The sequence below is a fragment of the Bubalus kerabau genome, chromosome 12 (assembly GCF_029407905.1).
Source record: "Bubalus kerabau isolate K-KA32 ecotype Philippines breed swamp buffalo chromosome 12, PCC_UOA_SB_1v2, whole genome shotgun sequence".
NCBI lineage: Eukaryota > Metazoa > Chordata > Mammalia > Artiodactyla > Bovidae > Bubalus > Bubalus kerabau.
The window spans coordinates 32,002,737-32,022,771 of record NC_073635.1 but is presented as its reverse complement, the minus strand read 5'-3'; the positions used below and the strand labels follow the sequence as shown (position 1 = coordinate 32,022,771).

The 20,035-nt window shown below is 41.3% G+C and overlaps 1 protein-coding gene across 1 annotated transcript; it reads left to right on the top strand.

Moving 5' to 3' along the window:
* Positions 1-23: 23 nt before the first annotated feature.
* Positions 24-10,683, top strand: POMP (proteasome maturation protein). The gene is made up of 6 exons (XM_055542465.1): positions 24-160; positions 3,402-3,499; positions 5,210-5,270; positions 5,980-6,081; positions 7,572-7,665; positions 10,513-10,683. Exons 1-6 carry the CDS (start codon positions 158-160, stop codon positions 10,578-10,580), a joined length of 426 nt encoding a protein of 141 aa, XP_055398440.1. The 5' UTR covers positions 24-157; the 3' UTR covers positions 10,581-10,683.
* The last annotated feature ends 9,352 nt before the right edge of the window (positions 10,684-20,035 follow it).

Below are 20,035 nucleotides of genomic sequence, written 5' to 3'. Positions count from 1 at the left end.
GCTCCCTCCCGGCGCCCCGCGCCCTCCTTCCTTCCTTCGCCCGGACGGACGCACTTCCGGCGGATGTTGGGCGGGGGGGCAAGCCCGGAAACGGAAGTGAGCGGCGGGGCCAGTTGACCGTCAAGGGGAGAGCGTCTGTACACCGAGCAAGTCGAAGATGGTGAGTGAGACCTCCCCCCCCCACCCCGGGCGACCCGAGTGGCCGGCGGGCTCGGGTCGGTGGCCGCAGGAGCAGTCCGCCGCCTTCCTGCCGTCCCCCCGGCAGCGGCGGGAGGAGGAGGAAGCCCGCCTCTCCCGCCATGATCTGTTGAGTCACGGGATTCAGGGGTACTCGTGGCCGTCCGGGCTGGGCTCCGGCGCTGGTACCGGGAGCCGCACCTCGGCTTCTTCCTCTCTCACCTCCTCTTCTCTCTACCCACTCACCAGGTCCCCCAGCCGACCCCGACCTCGGTCCCTTCCTGGAGTCGGCGCCGAGCTGGCAGGGGCAAACCCGAAAGTTGCGGCGGTCTTGGGGTGGGGGCACCGCCCGTTAGCCCTCCTCCGAGGGGTGAACCCTTGGGAGTCGCGTCCCCCAAACTCCTCACCCGCCCCCGACCCTCGGAACCGCCTGGATAACAAACCCACAACTATGGGTCGGCTTTCCTTCACTCTGCTTTTACTTTGCCAACATTTTGGGGAGTTTGTAGCATGTCAGGCGTTGGAGGGGGTAAAATTATATACTTGTTACTCCCCCTGTGTTAGCGTTGTTAGTGGAGTCCTCCTCCTCCCCCGCCCCTTCTCTTTTTTCCTCTTCTTAAAAAATTTTGATATTTGGGAGAGATTTCCTTAATCGTCCGTCATTGCCCGTGACTCTTAATACGAGTCCAAATCTAGAAAGCTTCTGTTGGTGAATGGGCTTGCCTTGTAGCTCAGTCGGTGAAGAATCTGCCTGCAGTGCAGGAGACCCAGGTTCGATCCCTGGAGAAGGGAATGGCAACCCACTCCAGTATCCTTGCCTAGAAAATCTCATGGACACAGGGTCCTGGTGGGCTGCAGTCCATGGGATCTCAAAGAGTTGGGCATGACTGAGTGACTAACACTTACTTACTTCTGTTGGCAAATACTGCTGAACATAGAAAAGAGGTTTTATAAACACTCAGAGGGACTTCCCTGGTGGTCCAGTGGCTAAGACTCTTGGTGTTACCCATGTAGGGGGCGGGGGTTTTTCCATCCCTGGTCAGGGAACTAGATCCCATATGCTGCAACTAAGAGTTTGCATGGTGCAACTAAAGATCCCACATGCTGCAACTAAGAGCTGGCACAGCTAAATAAAAATTTTAAAGACACTCTGAAATAACTAGTGTTAACTTTTCATAGATTTGCTCCCCTCCGCTACTTTGTTAGAAACATTATGTACTGATCCCGATATTTTACAGAAGGGAATTGGCAAAGTGATAATGGGTAGAACCCAGAGATCACAATCCCCCTTTCTTTGTGCCTGGAAGAGACTTTTCTTGTGTCACTTTACAATAAAGCAGTCTGGGAGGAGGAGAACTGTGCATGTAGGAAATAACGTTTGGGAAGGTACAGTCATGCAACTCTGGTCCTGTAGGAGTTCAGATACCTGGAAGGATGAGTAGGCAGGGCCAGAAAGGTTCTGTGCCTTCGTCACAGGCACCTGTTAGGTTAGTGACAGACACTAGATTCCAGCTTCTTTTCCTAATTGACCGTGACTTCTGTTCTGGGGAGTTGAAACCTGTTGTGCAGGTTCTTGAGTTCCAGGCTTTGGGCCTTGGACATTGTTTTTCAGACAAGGCATTGACCAACCAGTGAAAGATTTTTTTTTTTGGTTTGTTTTTTGGTTTTCTCCCAGCTTTGTTGGAGGAGATTGCATGTCAAGCAGACTTTGCTGTGTAGAACTGGAAAATGGAAGCATCTACGGGCAGCAAGACCCAGTAGAGTGCTCTTCAAGTTATCCAGGTGTGAGAGCCTGGACGCAATTAGTAGATTGGAGAAACCCTGGACAAACTACAGTACCTGACCCTAGTGAAATGCACGAATTGAAGTAAAACAGCAATTTGAAAAGTTAAATTTCCCAGAGTAGTTTCTCCTAGAAGCTGTTGCTGCTGCTGCCAAGTCGCTTCAGTCGTGTCCAACTCTGTGCGACCCCATAGACGGCAGCCCACCAGGCTCCCCCATCCCAACAGGCTCCGCCATCCCTGGGATTCTCCAGGCAAGAACACTGGAGTGGGTTGCCATTTCCTTCTCCAATGCATGAAAGGGAAAAGTGAAAGTGAAGTCCCTCAGTCGTGTCCGACTCTTAGCGACCCCATGGCTGCAGCCCACCAGGCTCCTCCATCCATGGGATTTTCCAGGCAAGAGTACTAGAGTGGGGTGCCATTGCCTTCTCCTCCTAGAAGAGTATAGACTAAATACCAAACTGCTTGTAGCTTTTTGACATTTTTCTTCAGGATTGCAAGGATGTTGTATTCAGCACTAGGTGGTTTAAACTCAGCATCTTGTGTTTGTTACATTTTTATTATGCATGTTTATTCTCTCTTCATTAGACTAAGCCCTAGACGCCAGATATGTATCTTCAGAATCTAGTAGAGTGAGTACCTACCACATAGTAGATATAAATATTTGGTGATTAAATTACAGTGTAAATGAGTAGGGTGACAATACACAAGTACCACATATACTGTGAATCTTAGCGTTTTGTTTCTTTTTATTTAGGCCAGTCTGGTTAAGTGCACTTATTTTTCACAGGTAGCACCCTCTTAAGGGAACCAAACGCTTTCTGAGATTCAGTTTTTTCTTTAGCTTCTGTGCCCACTCTCTTCTAGCTCTTCTGTCCATTCTTAATTCCATTTTCCTTGTTCTTTGTCTTAAGGAATGGTACTCTTCAGGATTCTGTCCTCAACTTTTTTCATTCTGTGCTTATCATTCCAACGTAAAGAAAGGATCTTCCCAATGAAAGTAAATCTGATCATGATCTGGTGCTCAATTTCAGAACAAAATCTTAATTTCTTTGCATATTTAAGCCTTTTCATTTTTCTTTTCACCAGCCTTTCTTTCTGCCCTACTCAGACATATAGTTAGCTGATCATCTCAAACTACTAGTGGCTTGTTCATTTATATTTTTATACCTTTACCCATGTTCTTGTTTTCCTGGAATGCCTTTCAGTCTGAGTGCACTCAGCTCAGGAATCCTTCCTGCCCCAAATTCCAGATTATTCACTGAACCTTGTGCATCCCTCTACGTGATACTGAGGCTCATAGTAATGGCCTAGACTGTAGTCTCTTGGAGGACAGAGACCTTATCTTTTCTCTGATGCTTAAACAGTATTTTTACATAGAGGTTCAGTGTGAGTTGTTAAGATTTTTTTTATACATAATAGTGTTTTTTATTTGTGTTGTAGAATGCCAGAGGACTTGGATCTCAGCTAAAGGACAGTATTCCAGTTACTGAGCTGTCAGCAAGTGGACCTTTTGAAAGTCATGATCTTCTTCGAAAAGGGTATGTAGGGGAGTTGTGACTTTGTTATAATATGTGAATTATTTTTCACAATATTTCTTTAAATCTTTTGACAAGCCATAAATATGTATTTAATTTATAAGATAGCAAGTAGTATACTTTAGACTAGAGGGAGGGAGGAGAGGAAGCATGAATGTTTCTATAGTGGAAGAAGCATTTTACCAGAGTACCAGGTTCCCAAGAAAGTGTGTCCTCCTAGGAGAGATTAGCTGGCAGCACGATTTGGTGGGATTCCTCTTTTTGCTCCTGATAACTTGGAGAGCCCTTTGTTCTTCGTCTTATTAACTAAGGTAAATTGGGAGTAGTTCACTTTTCTTTGGGAGATACTAGAACATAGCAGTAAAGAACATGGGCTCTGGGTTTTGGTCATGACTCTGCTATTTACTAGATGTGTGTCCATGGGCAGATTACTTAACTGTTCTGTCTCATTGCCCTCACCTGTGAAATAAGGCTAGTAATAGCATCTGTCTTTATTTTGAAGAATAAATGAGCTAATCCCTGGAAAATACTTAGACCAATATGTGACATTAGTAAGCAGTAAGTATTAGCTGCTCTTGTTTTTCATTTCTAGTTATAGCACAGTTGTACCCCTTCCCTTTATGTTTTCCTTTATGTTTTTATATGTTTAGGCCTCATTTTCTGGTACTGGTCTTTTTTTCTTGGCAGATGGTTTTTTCTGTTTAGTCAAATATCCTCCCTACTGGGTACATAACTGTGTTTTGAATTTTATATTTACTTAGAAGGTATTTAGTCATAGAATGTCATTCTAATATTGGTCCCTGGAAGCAGACATAATGCCTCGTTGTCTTTCCATTTTGTAGTGAAAGATGCAGTATATTGCCTTTGGAATTGGAGATATAATTTGGTTTATAGTATAATCAAATTCATAAGCTAGCCAGTAACCGAGTCCTGGTGATTTGGTTTTGGGTTTTGGTCCGTTCCCCCCACTCCCACTGCACATACACGAAATGCTCCTTTTTCTTCTCAGATTGTAAGATTACCATGAGCAGGACCATTTTCAAATTCCACTTAAGGGTAATGCTTTGTACAAAGACAATATTCGATAAATACTGATGTTGCAGGATTTCTAAGGTTTCTTTCAGCTCTTAAATCCTGGTTGGAGAATAAGATGGTGATGTTTATATAGAGAGAGTGATAGGGACCCGTGGCCCAGTTCTAGCTATGTATCACCTAATATAGTACTTCGCATATAGTAGGTAGTTGGTAAATCTCAAACATGTTTTTCAGTGTGTGTTTATCAAAAATATATTAACTATTGAATATACATTAGATATGAACAGGAGAAATGTAGGTACTTTATGTAATAAAAGAATCACATCATCAGAATAATAGTAGTACACACACTATGAAGTTTCTTCCAGATACAGAGCATCACTTAGCACCACTTTTTGGAGGGTTCTCCCCAGTTTATTGAGTTCTTGACCTCCAGGATCTATAATAGATATATTTACAACAATATATAGAATACTTGATTTTTTTCCCTCTTAGTGTAGTTCTGTGAATTATATATGTATTAATGCCCACAGTCACCACCACAGTCAGCATACAGAATAGTTTGTTCATCGGCCTCAAGCTCCCTGTGCCATCTCATTGTATGACAGCACTGATAGGTAAGTGTGAGCCCTAGGCATTGCATGGTCTATAATCTCCCCTTTAAATGTTCATTTTCAGTTTCTCTTGTGTGAAAAATGAACTTCTGCCCAGTCATCCTCTTGAATTATCAGAAAAAAATGTAAGTATGTTACCTGTGTTTTTATTTTTACCCTCTGGTAGAAAAATGATGTTAGTAATACATGATTAAGACAATTCTGGTGTTGAGCATTTGACTATAAAGAACATGAAGCCTTGTTTTCAATATCCTATGGAATAGGCTTTGGTTCACTAAAGCTCCTTTTCTACACCTTTTTCTTTGTCTTTTTTATGGACATTTTTAGAGGTTGGTCCACCTGTCCATTCCTCTCATAATATTTCCTCACTTGGTGATCTTTTTTTTTTCTTTTATATTTTTCCCCTACCATTTTTGCTATTGATATCCAAGCCCGACCCTCCAGCCTTGGATCTTTTTTTCAGGCCCTTCATATCCAAGTTACTGCTAGGCACAGGACGTACACAGATGGGTATGACATCATCCCCATCCTTTAGGGGCTGAAAATTTAATGGGAAGATAAGCAGTGGATTGGGACTACCTGAAGCATTGTAGAGGACCACAGATGAAGCAGCCAACCTATGGGAGGCTTTCTAGAAGAGGGGACATTTGAAATGTTTTAGACTTATATTAGTCAGTTAAATAGGTGGAGAAAGGTCACTCCCAAAGATAGGATATGTATAGATGTCCTGAAGACCACCTAAAGGGTTCTGTGTATGTGTGTGTCACACGGATGTCAGTGCTCGTTGTTTTGAAAGCAGAATGTCACATTTAAAATTACGTGTTGTCTTTGTAGTTCCAGCTCAACCAAGATAAGATGAACTTCTCCACACTGAGAAACATCCAGGGTCTTTTTGCACCACTAAAACTGCAGATGGAATTCAGGGCAGTGCAGCAGGTGGGTTTCCAGGTGTCAGTTTGCATGCATCCCATCTGTGTGCTGAATTGATTGGGAGGAGTCTTCTATCTGGTAAAAACTGTACAAACCTCACCTTCTCTTCTTCCCTGCAGCCTCTCCTACTTTCCCCCTGTTAGGATATGATCTCCATTCCTACTTCATAGAGAAAAGCAGCTTTGAAATGGGAAACCCCTTCGATTAGAGGCTCAGTGTCTGGATAGTTACAGGCATCCACTTTTATATTTCTCTCCTTCTGGGGAGTTACTTTGAATTTGTGCTGCCTCTAGGAATATCCAAGTGGAGGTGTCTAGTGGGCAGGTTGTATATCACTGAATACACATGTTGCTCAGGAAGAAAATGTCCTTCCAGGTGTTTAAGAACTGTCCCGCATCTGTGCTCTAGATTCTGTCATATCACACTGCATTGATTCCAGTGACTGCTGGATAGCTAACAAAGAACAGAAAAATGAAAAATTTGGTTTGGCTGCATTAAGGTTTGTTGAGTATGTGCCAGTGACTGCCATGCTTTATAGCACACTGTGCTGCAGGTGTGAGGGAAAGGTGCTGCTGTCCCGTGCCACAGGTGTTGAACCAGGGTGAGACAGATCAGGTAACTAGGCAAGGCCGTAGGGTTGGTCAGTACTGAAAGCAGAGCTTGAACCTCTGATTCTATAGCCCATGCTTTCTGCACTGTACTTAGGTACTGGTCTGCAGTATAAGTGAAGGTCATCCAGTCATGTCCAACACTTTGTGACCCCCATGGACTATACAGACCATGGAGTTCTCCAGGCCAGAGTATTGGAGTGGGTAGCCTTTCCCTTCTCCAGGGGATCTTCCCAACCCAGGGATCGAACCCAGGTCTCCTGCATTGCAGGCGGATTCTTTACCAGCTGAGCCACAAGGGAACCCCAGTCTGCAATATATGTATTTAGTAATTGGAAAATGCAGATAGCACTAGTTCAGAATGGCATTGTAGTTTTTAAAAGCCCACAGATGACTTTGATCTTCATCTCTAGTTATCACTACTGTTTTAAAGGGTCATGACTTGTATTTGTCCTGTGAGCATTACAGAACAACATACAAAATGAATAATCAGTTTATTAAGTGAAGTAATGCTCTCAGTGCATTTCTTCAGAATTTCTTCAGGAATTTGATTGTCCCATGTGTTTTAGAAACAAAGCATGATGTTAGACTTGAGAATTTTGTGTTTCATCACATTGTATGCTTTGGTTTTCCTGGACAGATGCAAAGGTCCCAAATAATGTGTGGACCTGATGGGATTATTAAGTATTAGTAAAAGCTTTCAATTTCAGTATCTATATTTTGAATAAGGTTATGAAGAATTAAAAATTTTCCTCCCCCCCCCCCCAGTTAAATTGGTATTTTATTTAGTTTGTGAATTTTACAAATAATGAAGACACTGAAATGTGATCATGTGTGTTTTTTCCTCTCTACTATTTCTAAGTTTGCTCTTTTATACTTTTCCTAAAGGTTCAGCGTCTTCCATTTCTTCCAAGCTCAAACCTTTCACTGGATATTTTGAGGGGTAACGATGAGACTATTGGATTTGAAGATATTCTTAATGGTAAGTGTCATTCCACACCTTTTTCTGGAGCCCCAGTAATGTACAAGGCAACAGCAGCAAACGAAACCTACTATGTCTTTGTCATCATATAGCTTATAGTTGATTAAATTCACTTGTGTTTATTTACTGAAATAAGATAAAATTTAATGGTAATAACTGTTCTTTAACTGGTTTTAAAAGTGAAAGATGTCTGTGGAGTTCTGAGATTATAGTCATTTCAGTCAACCATTGACAGTCATTGATTTCATGTCTGGAGGATAAAGTCTGATGTGTGAATCCAGTATGATATTCTTAGGGCAGCTTAAACAAGGATTGTTGTTGCAGTATTCAGAACATTTGTGGGATATAACTAGCTTTAAAAACATCTAGAAAAAAATGAAAGGTTTCTTCAAAAATACCCTCCTTGTCCTCCTAGATGTGTTTCTGTAGATGGCGAATACTAAAGAAAAAAACTTTTATAAGTTTCTCTGGATGATTGTATTATGTTTGAGGTCAATGACTTTTAATTAAGAACATGTAGCATCCTGTTTTTTTCTGGTTCTGAGGAAAGAGAGCAAGTACAGTTCTGTCCAGTATCACCTGTGCTCAATGTGCCCCAGCAGTTCAGGAGAAACAGAAAAATGAAGCAGGATTAAATTATACTAGTTTTGCTTGGCTGCCGATGTTTGGTAAGGAAGTGCTGTGGACACAGCAGAAGTCTCATGTGCCTCTTCTGTGAGGGCACTTTTTGAGTGCAGGAAACCTTGGATTCCTAAGCTTTTACATTTAGTCCTCATTTAAAACAAGTAAGGTGAACAGCTAGGCCTTGCCTTAGCTGTTCCTTCTGCTTAGAATACTTTCCCCCCACTTCTCAAGTCCCAGCTTAAATGCCACCCCTTCACAGAGGCCTTCCTTGACTGCGCAGTCTAACATGATCCCAGTCACCCTGTCACCTCACTTTAATTCTTTGCATATCACTCTACTGGTATTTTCTTGCTTCTTATTTGTTTTCCCAACTTAAATACAGGCCCCAGGAGAGCTGGGGACTTTGTCTTGTTCACTCCAGGGCCTCCTAAGGTGCCTGGTTCATGCTGAGTGAGAAAAGCTCTGGCTCACCACTGTCTCCTCATCACCTTTGATACAGAAGGAATTTTAAAGTCTACAGTGAGGGAGTACTGTGTTAATCTAAGTGCAATATGAAGACTATTAAACTGGGATGAAAATCCGTACATTTTTTTAAAGTGTTGGAGGTGATGAAGGTTTTGCTTGCTTGCTCATCAGAGAAGTACTTGGCCAACAAAAATCTGCACGCTATATTATAAGGAAGGGAAGAGATGTGAGACTTTTTCCTAATGCTGAATGTGGCCTTCTGTTTACTCCCTTCCTGTCACTTGAAGATGAGGAAACTGAAACTGACCAAGGTGACTATTCCTGCCTGGGAGGACCCTCCACGGGCTGGGGCCTTGCTCACCAGCACAAGGTGTGCTGTCTTCTAGGGCAAGTGTTTTAGCAAATCAAAGGCTTAGACAAGCAGAGTTTCAAGGAAAGTTGGCATTATATAAATGAGGATATTCTTTGTTTAAAAACTGAGAACATTACAGCTGAGACTCAGGTCCTCCATGATTTATTACCCCCAACCCATCTTCCTCCTTCCTTCCCTGTTTGGCTGCTGCTTTTAGTTAGTGGATGTCCTTCCAGATTTTGCATATAAAATCAGAAGACATTTGTCATTGCTTAGTATTTATCTTTTAACACAGTTGGTTTAGTACTGTGTGTATCTTATAGGAGGTATGCTGCATCAGCACCTGTGTTGAGGGGTGCATATTTCTCTCTCTCTCATTAACATGAAGCACTGCTGCAGCAGACACCTTTGTTCTTTGTACTCCATTGTAAACATACTTTTGGGTTTTGGATGCCCTTTGTATACATAGTCCTCTACTCTGTTAATAATTGTAGCAAACTCTTGTACAACTAAAATTTATTAATAATTATAACAGTATCAGCTGTGGCTGAGGCTACTAGGTTGTGTGACAAGTGGCCAGAGTCAGGACTCCTGAACTGATAATGACACAGTCATCTCCAGTCTCAGGAGGTCCAGTGAGGAAATATCCAAATCGATTTGTTATTCTTGATAATCATTATTTTAATGATTATTTATTTTAACAAACTGTTTTATAGTTTAATTCATTGGGTATCTATTCTGTTTCTTGTTCTGTGTGGAGGAGTAGAGGGCAAAAAAGAAAACGCTTTATTTGTTTGTAGGAAGCTTACTGTTGGTATTCATTTTTTCTTAGGTGCATTATCACAGTTAAAGTAAGACTTTTTGTCTGACTCATCAATACAGACAAGAGAGAAGATTCCTAAGGTTTTTTTACTCTAGGATTCTGGTTTGTGTATATATGTGTTTGCAACAGAGCACAGAATGATAGAGATGAAATTGTAAATTACATTAAGGATTGCTTAATCTCTTAGCGATTGTTCCTAGACTCAACTTGGAAGCCACTGGAAAATTTAAGAACTTTGGAACATGAGAACTTTTTCAATCTATATTTTCTTTTAAAATCAACTGAATTGAGGTATAGTCGACATACAATGGAATGCATCCATTTTACAGTGTCCAGTGTGTTAATTTTAGTAAATGTGTGCAGCTGTGGAACTGTCGCCTCAATCAAGATGTAAAATGTTTTCATCATCCCCCAAAAGTTTCCTTGGTCCTTTTGCTCCTCCACCCTTGGCCCCAGGCAGCCAGCAGTATATTTTCTGTCACTTTATATTTGTTTCGCCTAATTTAAATTTTCATCTGAGTAGAATCAGAGAATTTATCTCTTTTTGAGACCCTTTAACATGTTTATTTTTGTTTCTTTTCAGACCCATCACAAAGTGAACTAATGGGAGAACCACATTTGATGGTTGAATATAAACTTGGCTTACTGTAATGCCGTGTGCTGTTCATGGAAGTAGAGGGGCTGCGTCTTGTTTATAGTTGTCTGTTTCCTATAATTTGATGTGCACAACATTAAAAGTACTAACACATGAGAATTGTTGCCTAAATATCTGTGATCATTTGAAATTATTTGGGTCATTGCTTTACGTGATAATTGAAAGCACTCAAGGGAGTTGGTTTTAAAACTTCTTATTTATATGAAAGCAACAGCTTTCTAGGTCTTTAAAAAAATGTTACTAATATAAAATTGTGCATAGGTTCCAAATCAGCCTATTTTCTAGTTATTCCATAAATTTAATTTTGAGTAGTTCTGAACCTGCAACCTTTATAGTAGCATCTTTCAGAATAAACATCTATAATTGATTTCAGTGGCAATATTTCAAAGTAAGGACAGAACAAGACTATTAGATTTTACCTTGTTTCAGTATAGTCCATTAATACTCAAAAGAGTAATACTTGCTTTGTTGATGCTACATTAGAATTATAGGTATATTCTTTGATTCTTTCAGGTTTTTGATTTTGGTCTTATCTTTAAACTGAAAACTTAAACAACCAGGAGATGTCAGTTTTAAACTATAGTACTGCATAGATTTATGTATCACAAGATGCTTAAATTTAAAACCATAACATTCATGTACATACACATGCTATCTATCCATGAACAAATTCCATGATAGTTTGTTTAAAAATAAATCTTCCCTATGGTGGTTTGTTCTTAATAAGGTATTTTTTATGAACCTAGTTTACAGAAATTAAAGATTATCTGTTTCTCAGGAACATTTTTATTGTGTGAGTCACTGATTTATGACTGAAGGCAGTGTTTCCCTCCGCTCTGGGAGGTGGGGGCAGGTCATTGAACAACATCTATGGAAGGTTTGGGTTGTTACCACTTTGGGGATGGGTTTCGAGCTGGCATCTGGTGCTTGGAGGCCAGGGATACTACTGAATATTGTAAAGTAAAAACTGCTCCTGACTGTCGAGATCAAGTGTAAAACTGTTTGCCAGCACAGTCTTTGCCACCCCACTTTACACTTAAATTATGAGAAAATATAGAAATAATGAAGGTTCACTTGTTTCTAAATGTGTTGTCTTTCAGCTAATTGTTAACAAAAGTTGGAGATTTCTGTGCCTTAGTTGAAGAATCTTAGATACCTTTCCTGACCAGTAGAGGGTACTATGAAATTAATGAACACAGTCTAAATGGTAAAGCTGATGCTTTAAACACAGAAATGGACATGATTAGTGCCTATTTTCTGAAGGTCTTTTGCTTCCTCCCCTCTGCCCCCCACCGCTTCCTCTTTAACCTTCTTTGTGTTTATGCCAATGATCCTTATCCCTGGGTGTGTGTAAAATCACCCAGAAATTTTAGGGGAAAAATGTTCGTATCAGTCTGAATCTCAATCCCAGTAGGACAAGTCTGGAGTGGATCCCAGGAAGTCTGCTTACTTTTGAAAAGCTCTCTGATTTATATGCTTGCTTTCCTTTTTTGCTTGTTTTTGCCTTTATATTAATGACATTTGTCAGCACTAGTTAATTCTTCGGGTGTACCCCAGTGCTGAAATAATTGCTACTATTTCTTAGTCTCTGCAGTCCATAGTATTTACCTGGAGTTGGGATAATTTGGGTTCCTTCATAAAGTAAACTGCAGGTTCCTCCGAGTTAACTTTGCTTAGGTGTCAGGCTCTTCAGTTAGGCATTTTTTTTTTTTTTTCAGATGCTGTGATTTTTCTTAAGGAATCAGTTTAGTATTTGAGGAGTCTAATAATAGAGTTACTTCACAGGCTGCTGCCTGATTAAAATTAATTTTATTAACACAAATGATAAAATTCACAATAAAAGATAGACTAGAATGTAGTTCTGTGTTACATTTTTTTTAAATATCTGTGAATAAAGGAACTTGTGGGTTTTACTGTCTCAAAGTATTGGGTGGGTTGGCAAACAGTTGAGCACTGGCACATTGCAGGGTGGCTCTTCAGTGAACACGCCTCTTCACACCTATCTTTGTACAAAATACATATGACAGGCTAATCACTATAATCAGTGTTTCTTTCTACACTGGGTATAATACCTTTTTCACAAGTAGACGTAAATGTAACCAGTGCTTTCATGCATTTTGTTACTCCTTGGAATATAGACATTGCAAGAATAGAAAATAGCCTGAACAAGTAGATTACTTTCAAAACAGACAGTATAGTGTATAATCTAACACTGGAATCTGCAATTGGGTGAATCTAAGTTTAACAAAGCTTTGGGCATCAGAGGACAGACACTGAAACCATACTCACAGAAAACTAGTCAATCTAATCACACTAGGACCACAGCCTTGTCTAACTAAATGAAACTAAGCCATGCCCGCGGGGCAACCCAAGATGGGCGGGTCATGGTGGAGAGATCTGACAGAATATGTCCACTGGAGAAGGGAATGACAAACCACTTCAGTATTCTTGCCTTGAGAACCCCATGAACAGTATAAAAAGGCAAAATGATAGGATACTGAAAGAGGAACTCCCCAGGTCAGTTGGTGCCCGATATGCTACTGAAGATCAGTGGAGAAATAACTCCAGAAAGAATGAAGGGATGGAGCCAAAGCAAAAACAATACCCAGCTGTGGATGTAACTGGTGATAGAAGCAAGGTCTGATGCTGTAAAGAGCAATATTGCATAGAACCTGGAATGTCAGGTCCATGAGTCAAGGCAGATTGGAAGTGGTCAAACAGGAGATGGCAAGAGTGAATGTCGACATTCTAGGAATCAGCGAACTAAAATGGACTGGGATGGGTGAATTTAACTCAGATGACCATTATATCTACTACTGCGGGCAGGAATCCCTCAGAAGAAATGGAGTGGCCATCATGGTCAACAAAAGAGTCTGAAATGCAGTACTTGGATGCAATCTCAAAAATGACAGAATGATCTCTGTTTGTTTCCAAGGCAAACCATTCAATATCACAGTAATCCAAAGTCTATGCCCCAACCAGTAATGCTGAAGAAGCTGAAGTTGAATGGTTCTATGAAGACCTACAAGACCTTTTAGAACTAACACCCCAAAAAGATGTCCTTTTCATTATAGGGGACTGGAATGCAAAAGTAGGAAGTCAAGAAACACCTGGAGTAACAGGCAAATTTGGCCTTGGAATACGGAATGAAGCAGGGCAAAGACTAAGAAGAGTTTTGCCAAGAAAATGCACTGGTCATAGCAAACACCCTCTTCCAACAACACAAGAGAAGACTCTACACATGGACATCACCAGATGGTCAACACCGACGTCAGATTGATTATATTCTTTGCAGCCAAAGATGGAGAAGCTCTATACAGTCAGCAAAACAAGACCAGGAGCTGACTGTGGCTTAGATCATGAATTCCTTATTACCAAATTTAGACTGAAATTGAAGAAAGTAGGGAAAACCACTAGACGATTCAGGTATGACCTAAATCAAATCCCTTATGATTATACAGTGGAAGTGAGAAATAGATTTAAGGGCCTAGATCTGATAGAGTGCCTGATGAACTATGGAATGAGGTTCGTGACATTGTACAGGAGACAGGGATCAAGACCATCCCCATGGAAAAGAATGCAAAAAAGCAAAATGGCTGTCTGGGGAGGCCTTACATATAGCTGTGAAAAGAAGAGAAGCGAAAAGCAAAGGAGAAAAGGAAAGATAAGCATCTGAATGCAGAGTTCCAAAGAAGAGCAAGAAGAGATAAGAAAGCCTTCCTCAGCGATCAATGCAAAGAAATAGAGGAAAACAACAGAATGGGAAAGACTAGAGATCTCTTCAAGAAAATTAGAGATACCAAGGGAACATTTCATGCAAAGATGGCTCAATAAAGGACAGAAATGGTATGGACCTAACAGAAGCAGAAGATATTAAGAAGAGATGGCAAGAATACCCAGAAGAACTGTACAAAAAAGATCTTCACGACCCAGATAATCACGATGGTGTGATCACTGACCTAGAGCCAGACATCCTGGAATGTGAAGTCAAGTGGGCCTTAGAAAGCATCACTACGAACAAAGCTAGTGGAGGTGATGGGAATTCCCAGTGGAGCTATTTCAAATCCTGAAAGATGATGCTGTGAAAGTGCTGCACTCAATATGCCAGCAAATTTGGAAAACTCAGCAGTGGCCACAGGACTGGAAAAGGTCAGTTTCATTCCAATCCCAAAGAAAGGCAATGCCAAAGAATGCTCAAACTACCGCACAATTGCACTCATCTCACACGCTAGTAAAGTAATGCTCAAGATTCTCCAAGCCAGGCTTCAGCAATACGTGAACCGTGAACTTCCTGATGTTCAAGCTGGTTTTAGAAAGGCAGAGGAACCAGAGATCAAATTGCAAACATCCGCTAGATCATGGAAAAAGCACGAGAGTTCCAGAAATACCTCTACTTCTGCTTTATTGACTATGCCAAAGCTTTGACTGTGTGGATCACAATAAACTGTGGAAAATTCTGAAAGGGGATGGGAATACCAGACCACCTGACCTGCCTCTTGAGAAATCTGTATGCAGGTCAGGAAGCAACAGTTAGAACTGGACATGGAACAACAGACTGGTTCCAAATAGGAAAAGGAGTACGTCAAGGCTATATATTGTCACCCTGCTTATTTAACTTCTATGCAGAGTACATCATGAGAAACGCTGGACTGGAAGAAACACAAGCTGGAATCAAGATTGCCAGGAGAAGTATCAGTAACCTCAGATATGCAGATGACACCACCCTTATGGCAGAAAGTGAAGAGAACTAAAAAGCCTCTTTATGAAAGTGAAAGAGGAGAGTGAAAAAGTTGGCTTAAAGCTCAACATTCAGAAAAGGAAGATCATGGCATCTGGTCTCATCACTTCATGGAAATAGATGGGGAAACAGTGGAAACAGTGTCAGACTTTATTTTTTTGGGCTCCAAAATCACTGCAGATGGTGATTGCAGCCATGAAATTAAAAGACGCTTACTCCTTGGAAGGAAAGTTATGACCAACCTAGATAGCATATTCAAAAGCAGAGACATTACTTTGCCAACAAAGGTCCATCTAGTCAAGGCTATGGTTTTTCCAGTGGTCATGTGATGGATGTGAGAGTTGGACTGTGAAGAAGGCTGAGCGCCAAAGAATTGATGCTTTTAAACTGTGGTGTTGGAGAAGACTCTTGAGAGTCCCTTGGACTGCAAGGAGATCCAACCAGTCCATCTGAAGGAGATCAGTCCTGGGATTTCTTTGGAAGGAATGATGCTGAAGCTGAAACCCCAGTACTTCGGCCACCTCATGCGAAGAATTGACTCATTGGAAAAGACTCTGATGCTGGGAGGGATTGGGAGCAGGAGGAGAAGGGGATGACAGAGGATGAGATGGCTGGATGGCATCAACGACTCGATGGACATGAGTCTGAGTGAACTCCGGGAGTTGGTGATGGACAGGGAGGCCTGGTGTGCTGCGATTCATGGGGTCGCAAAGAGTCAGACATGACTGAGCGACTGAACTAAACTGAACTGAATAAAGCAAAACCAAAACTGTGATACTTCATTGAACTTATTTAGCTCATGATTTCAAAATGAAATTCAGGTTCCTTCATGTACCATAAATCCTTAATTAAGAACCTGTACTTTGGTTTGGGAGGTGACCAAGATGCAGAGTACAGAGACCCTGAATGTACCCATGGACATGCCAGAATTACAGCTCTTTACAGAGCAAGTATCTGTGAAAACAACCTGAAGAATAACAGAAAAGATTTCCCACAAGTAAAAACATGAGGCATGAGTCAGGTAGGAGGGACAGAGATACAGTACAGTCAGGACCCACACCCAGAGGTTGGTGAGGAAACGAGGAACATCCACAATTACAGAGATCCTCCCCAAGGAGTGAGGAGTTTGCACCCATTGGACTTTCCAGCATGAGGCACCTATACCAGGAAAAACAAGCCCATAGAACATCTGGCATTGAAAACCAGTGGGGCTTAGGTTCAGAAGAGCCAGAGAGCTATAGGAAACAGACTTTTCTCTTAAAAGGGTATATATAACCCAGTGTAGATGTCAATTTGAAAGGACTTGGTCAGGCCCCACTTGCTGATCTTGGATCCAGGGAGGCAGGAGGCAGCTAGGACTCCCCCTGGGCAGGAGATGCTGGCACTTTGGAGAACTTGCTCCATAATGATAACAGCAGCATTGGCAGGCACCATTTGGAATTCTCACAGCCCTGTTAGTACCAGGGGCCTGGCCTACCTACCAGTGGGCCAGCAGAAACCCTGCACCCACCTGGGTCAAACATTCAACCACGTGGGAGGCCTACCCTGCCTTTCAGCAGGTACAAGGCACAGCCTCAAAACCAAGTGGTCCAGGGGCCAGCCCCACCTGCCAGCACACCTACAGGAGTCAGTCTTGCCACAAGAGAAGGGCACACACAGCCCACATAGGGACAACCTGGAGCACAGAGCTCTGTGGCCAGGGAGCATGCTGGGCCCAGAGGACATCGGCAACATAGGGTCACCTCCAAGATTAGGAAAGGAGCTGACTTATGCAACAGAAATGAACACAAAATTGGGCAAAATGAGACAGAGGAATGTGTTCCAAGTGAAGGAATGAGACATAACTTTAGAAAAAGAACTAAATGAAGTGGACATACACAATCTCCCTGATACAGAGTTCAAGGTAATGACCGTAAAGATACAGACTAGGGAAAAGAACTGATAAGCATAGTGAGATTTTCAGCGAAGCGTTAGAAAATATAAAGAACCAAATAGAGCTGAAGAAAACAGTAACAAAAAATACTCTAGAGGAAATCAACAGTAGATTAGATGATACAAAGGAATAGATCAGAGATCTGGAAGGCAGAGCAGTGGAAATACCAAAAACTGAACAGAAACGAGTTTTTAAAAATTGATGACAGTTTAACGAGACCTCTGAGGCAATATCAAACATGCTAACATTTGCATTACAGTGGCACCAGGAGAAAAGAGAGAGAACTTATTTGAAGAAAAAAAAGATAAAAACTTTCCTTACCTGGGAAAGAAACAGACATCCAGGTCTAAGAAGCACAGAGTCAGTTGTAATAAACAAGATGAACCCCAAGAGGTTCACAGCATGACACATTATAACTGAAGTGGCCCCCCCCCAAAAAAAAAAGAAACAAGAGAAAAGAAACTAATTACATGCAAGGAAACTTCCATAAGACTTTCAGCTGACTTTGTAGCAGAAACTTTGCAAGCCAGAAAGGAGAATATATTCAAAGTGAAGAAAGGAAAAAACTTATAACCAAGAATATTCTACCTGACAAGGTTATCATTCTACTATACAATCCAGTGAGCTTCCCAGGTGGGCTCAGCAGTAAAGAATCTGCCTGCCAATGCAGGAGATGTGTATTCGATCCTTGGGTCAGGATATCCCCTGGATAAGGAAATGGCAACCCACTCCAGTATTCTTGCCTGGAAAATCCCATGGACAGAGGGAGCCTGGTGAACAGGTGAACATGGGGTCACAAAGAGTCAGATATGACTTAGCAACTAAACAACAACAACAAATACAATCCAGCAACCTACTTCTGGGTATTTTTCTGAAGAAAACAAAAATTTGAAAAGATATGTGAACTCCTATGTTCATTGCAGCATTATTTAGAGTAGCCAAGAGGTGGGAACAACTGAAATGTCCATCAATAGAGGAATGCACAAAGATAATGGAATGCTATGCTACTCAGCCACATAAAGAAGGGAATCTTGCCATTTGTGACAATGTGGGTTGACCCAGAAGGTATTATGGTAAGTGAAGCCAGAGAAAGACATAAGGTTTCAGTTATTGTGGAATATAAAAAATGAACAAACACAACAAAGCAGAAACAGGCTCATAGGTACAGAGAGCAAACTGGTGGTCACCAAAGGGGAGGAGTTTGGAGGGTTGGGTAAGAGAGGTGAAGGGGATTAAGAGGTAGAAACCTCTAGTTATAAAAATAAATAAACCACAGTGATGTAATATACAGCATAAGGAATATGTCAATAACACTGTAAAAATTTGTATAGATGGACAGATTGGTACTAAGACTTACCATGATAATCATTTCGTAACGTATGGAAATAAATTATTATGTAGTACACCTGAAAATCGGAGAAGGCAATGGCACCCCACTCCAGTACTCTTGCCTGCCAAATCCCATGGACGGAGGAGCCTGGTAGGCTGCAGTCCATGGGGTCGCACAGAGTCGGACACGACTGAGCGACTTCACTTTCACTTTTTCACTTTCATGCATTGGAGAAGGAAATGGCAACCCACCTCCAGTGTTCTTGCCTGGAGAATCCCAGGGACGGGGGAGCCTGGTGGGCTGCCGTCTATGGGGTCGCACAGAGTTGGACACGACTGAAGTGACTTAGCAGCCAGCAGCAGCAGCAGCAGCACACCTGAAAATAACATAATGTAGTAGTCAACAATATTTCAATTTTTAAAAAACCTATACTTTTAGTTTGTTGTAGTATATGCCCTTAAATATTATTAAAATATTAGAACTTACTGTTAGGTTTGTTAACAGAATTTCAGGAGGGTTTTTTTTTTTTTTCATAATGAAAATCAAATTTTGAAAAGTTAGTTTGCTTCCAGATCTTGAATTTATTTCTGGAGCCAGTGGACGTGCTTCGTCTGCTGTACTTTGTCCTTTGGTTCTTTTTGGTTTCTTGACCTGGTGGAGACAAGAAAAAGCTATATTGTTCATCTCTGTGACAAAACAAAAGTCATATAGAGGGTATGGCTTCGGATCAGTGCGGGACCAGAAGGAATTCTGTTTTCACTTTGGCTGGGCTATTTACTTTTGGAGAGATGGATTGATTTTAAGTCAAGACTTCAACCACTGTTTTTTTGTGTGTTTTCTGTGTTGTATATAAATCTTGCAAAACAGAAACCATATTATTTTTTTCTCCAACTTTTAATTTTGAAACTTAAAGAGAAATAGAATGAATAGAGGGGAATTCCCTAGTGGTCAAGTGATTAGCACTTGGGGTTTTCTCTGCTGCAGTCCCAGATTGAATCCCTCGTGGAGGAACTAAGAACTCGAAAGCCTCATGTTGTGGCCAAAAGAACAAAAGAAAAAAATAGCACACCCAGCATAACCTTCATGAAATTCACCAGTTGTCAGCATACTGCCTTTATTTCTTCATAAATAGATTCAGGATAAATGTTTTTGGCAAGAAGGCTGCAATGGTGATGTATGTACTTATGTGTCATACCAGGAGCCGTATGAGGTCAGGTTGTCCCACTTATTGGTGTTACTAACTGCGATTGATTGGTTGACAAGTGGTGGCCGCCAGAGATCTCCATTGTAATAGTATAGTTTTCCGTTTGGAATTAATAATAGGTGAAGTAATAATTTGAGACCCATGTTTGTCCTGTTCCTCAAGAATCTTTTCACCCAGAGGTTTTAGCATCCATGAAAAATCTTTGTCTCAATCATTTATAACATGGTCACTGGGAACAGGAAAGGA

Excerpts from the sequence above, each read along its gene's own strand:
- POMP (XM_055542465.1), top strand. Across the intron at positions 3,500-5,209 it reads CATGATCTTCTTCGAAAAGG|TTTCTCTTGTGTGAAAAATG; the intron begins GTATGTAGGGGA and ends GTTCATTTTCAG. Across the intron at positions 7,666-10,512 it reads ATTTGAAGATATTCTTAATG|ACCCATCACAAAGTGAACTA; the intron begins GTAAGTGTCATT and ends GTTTCTTTTCAG.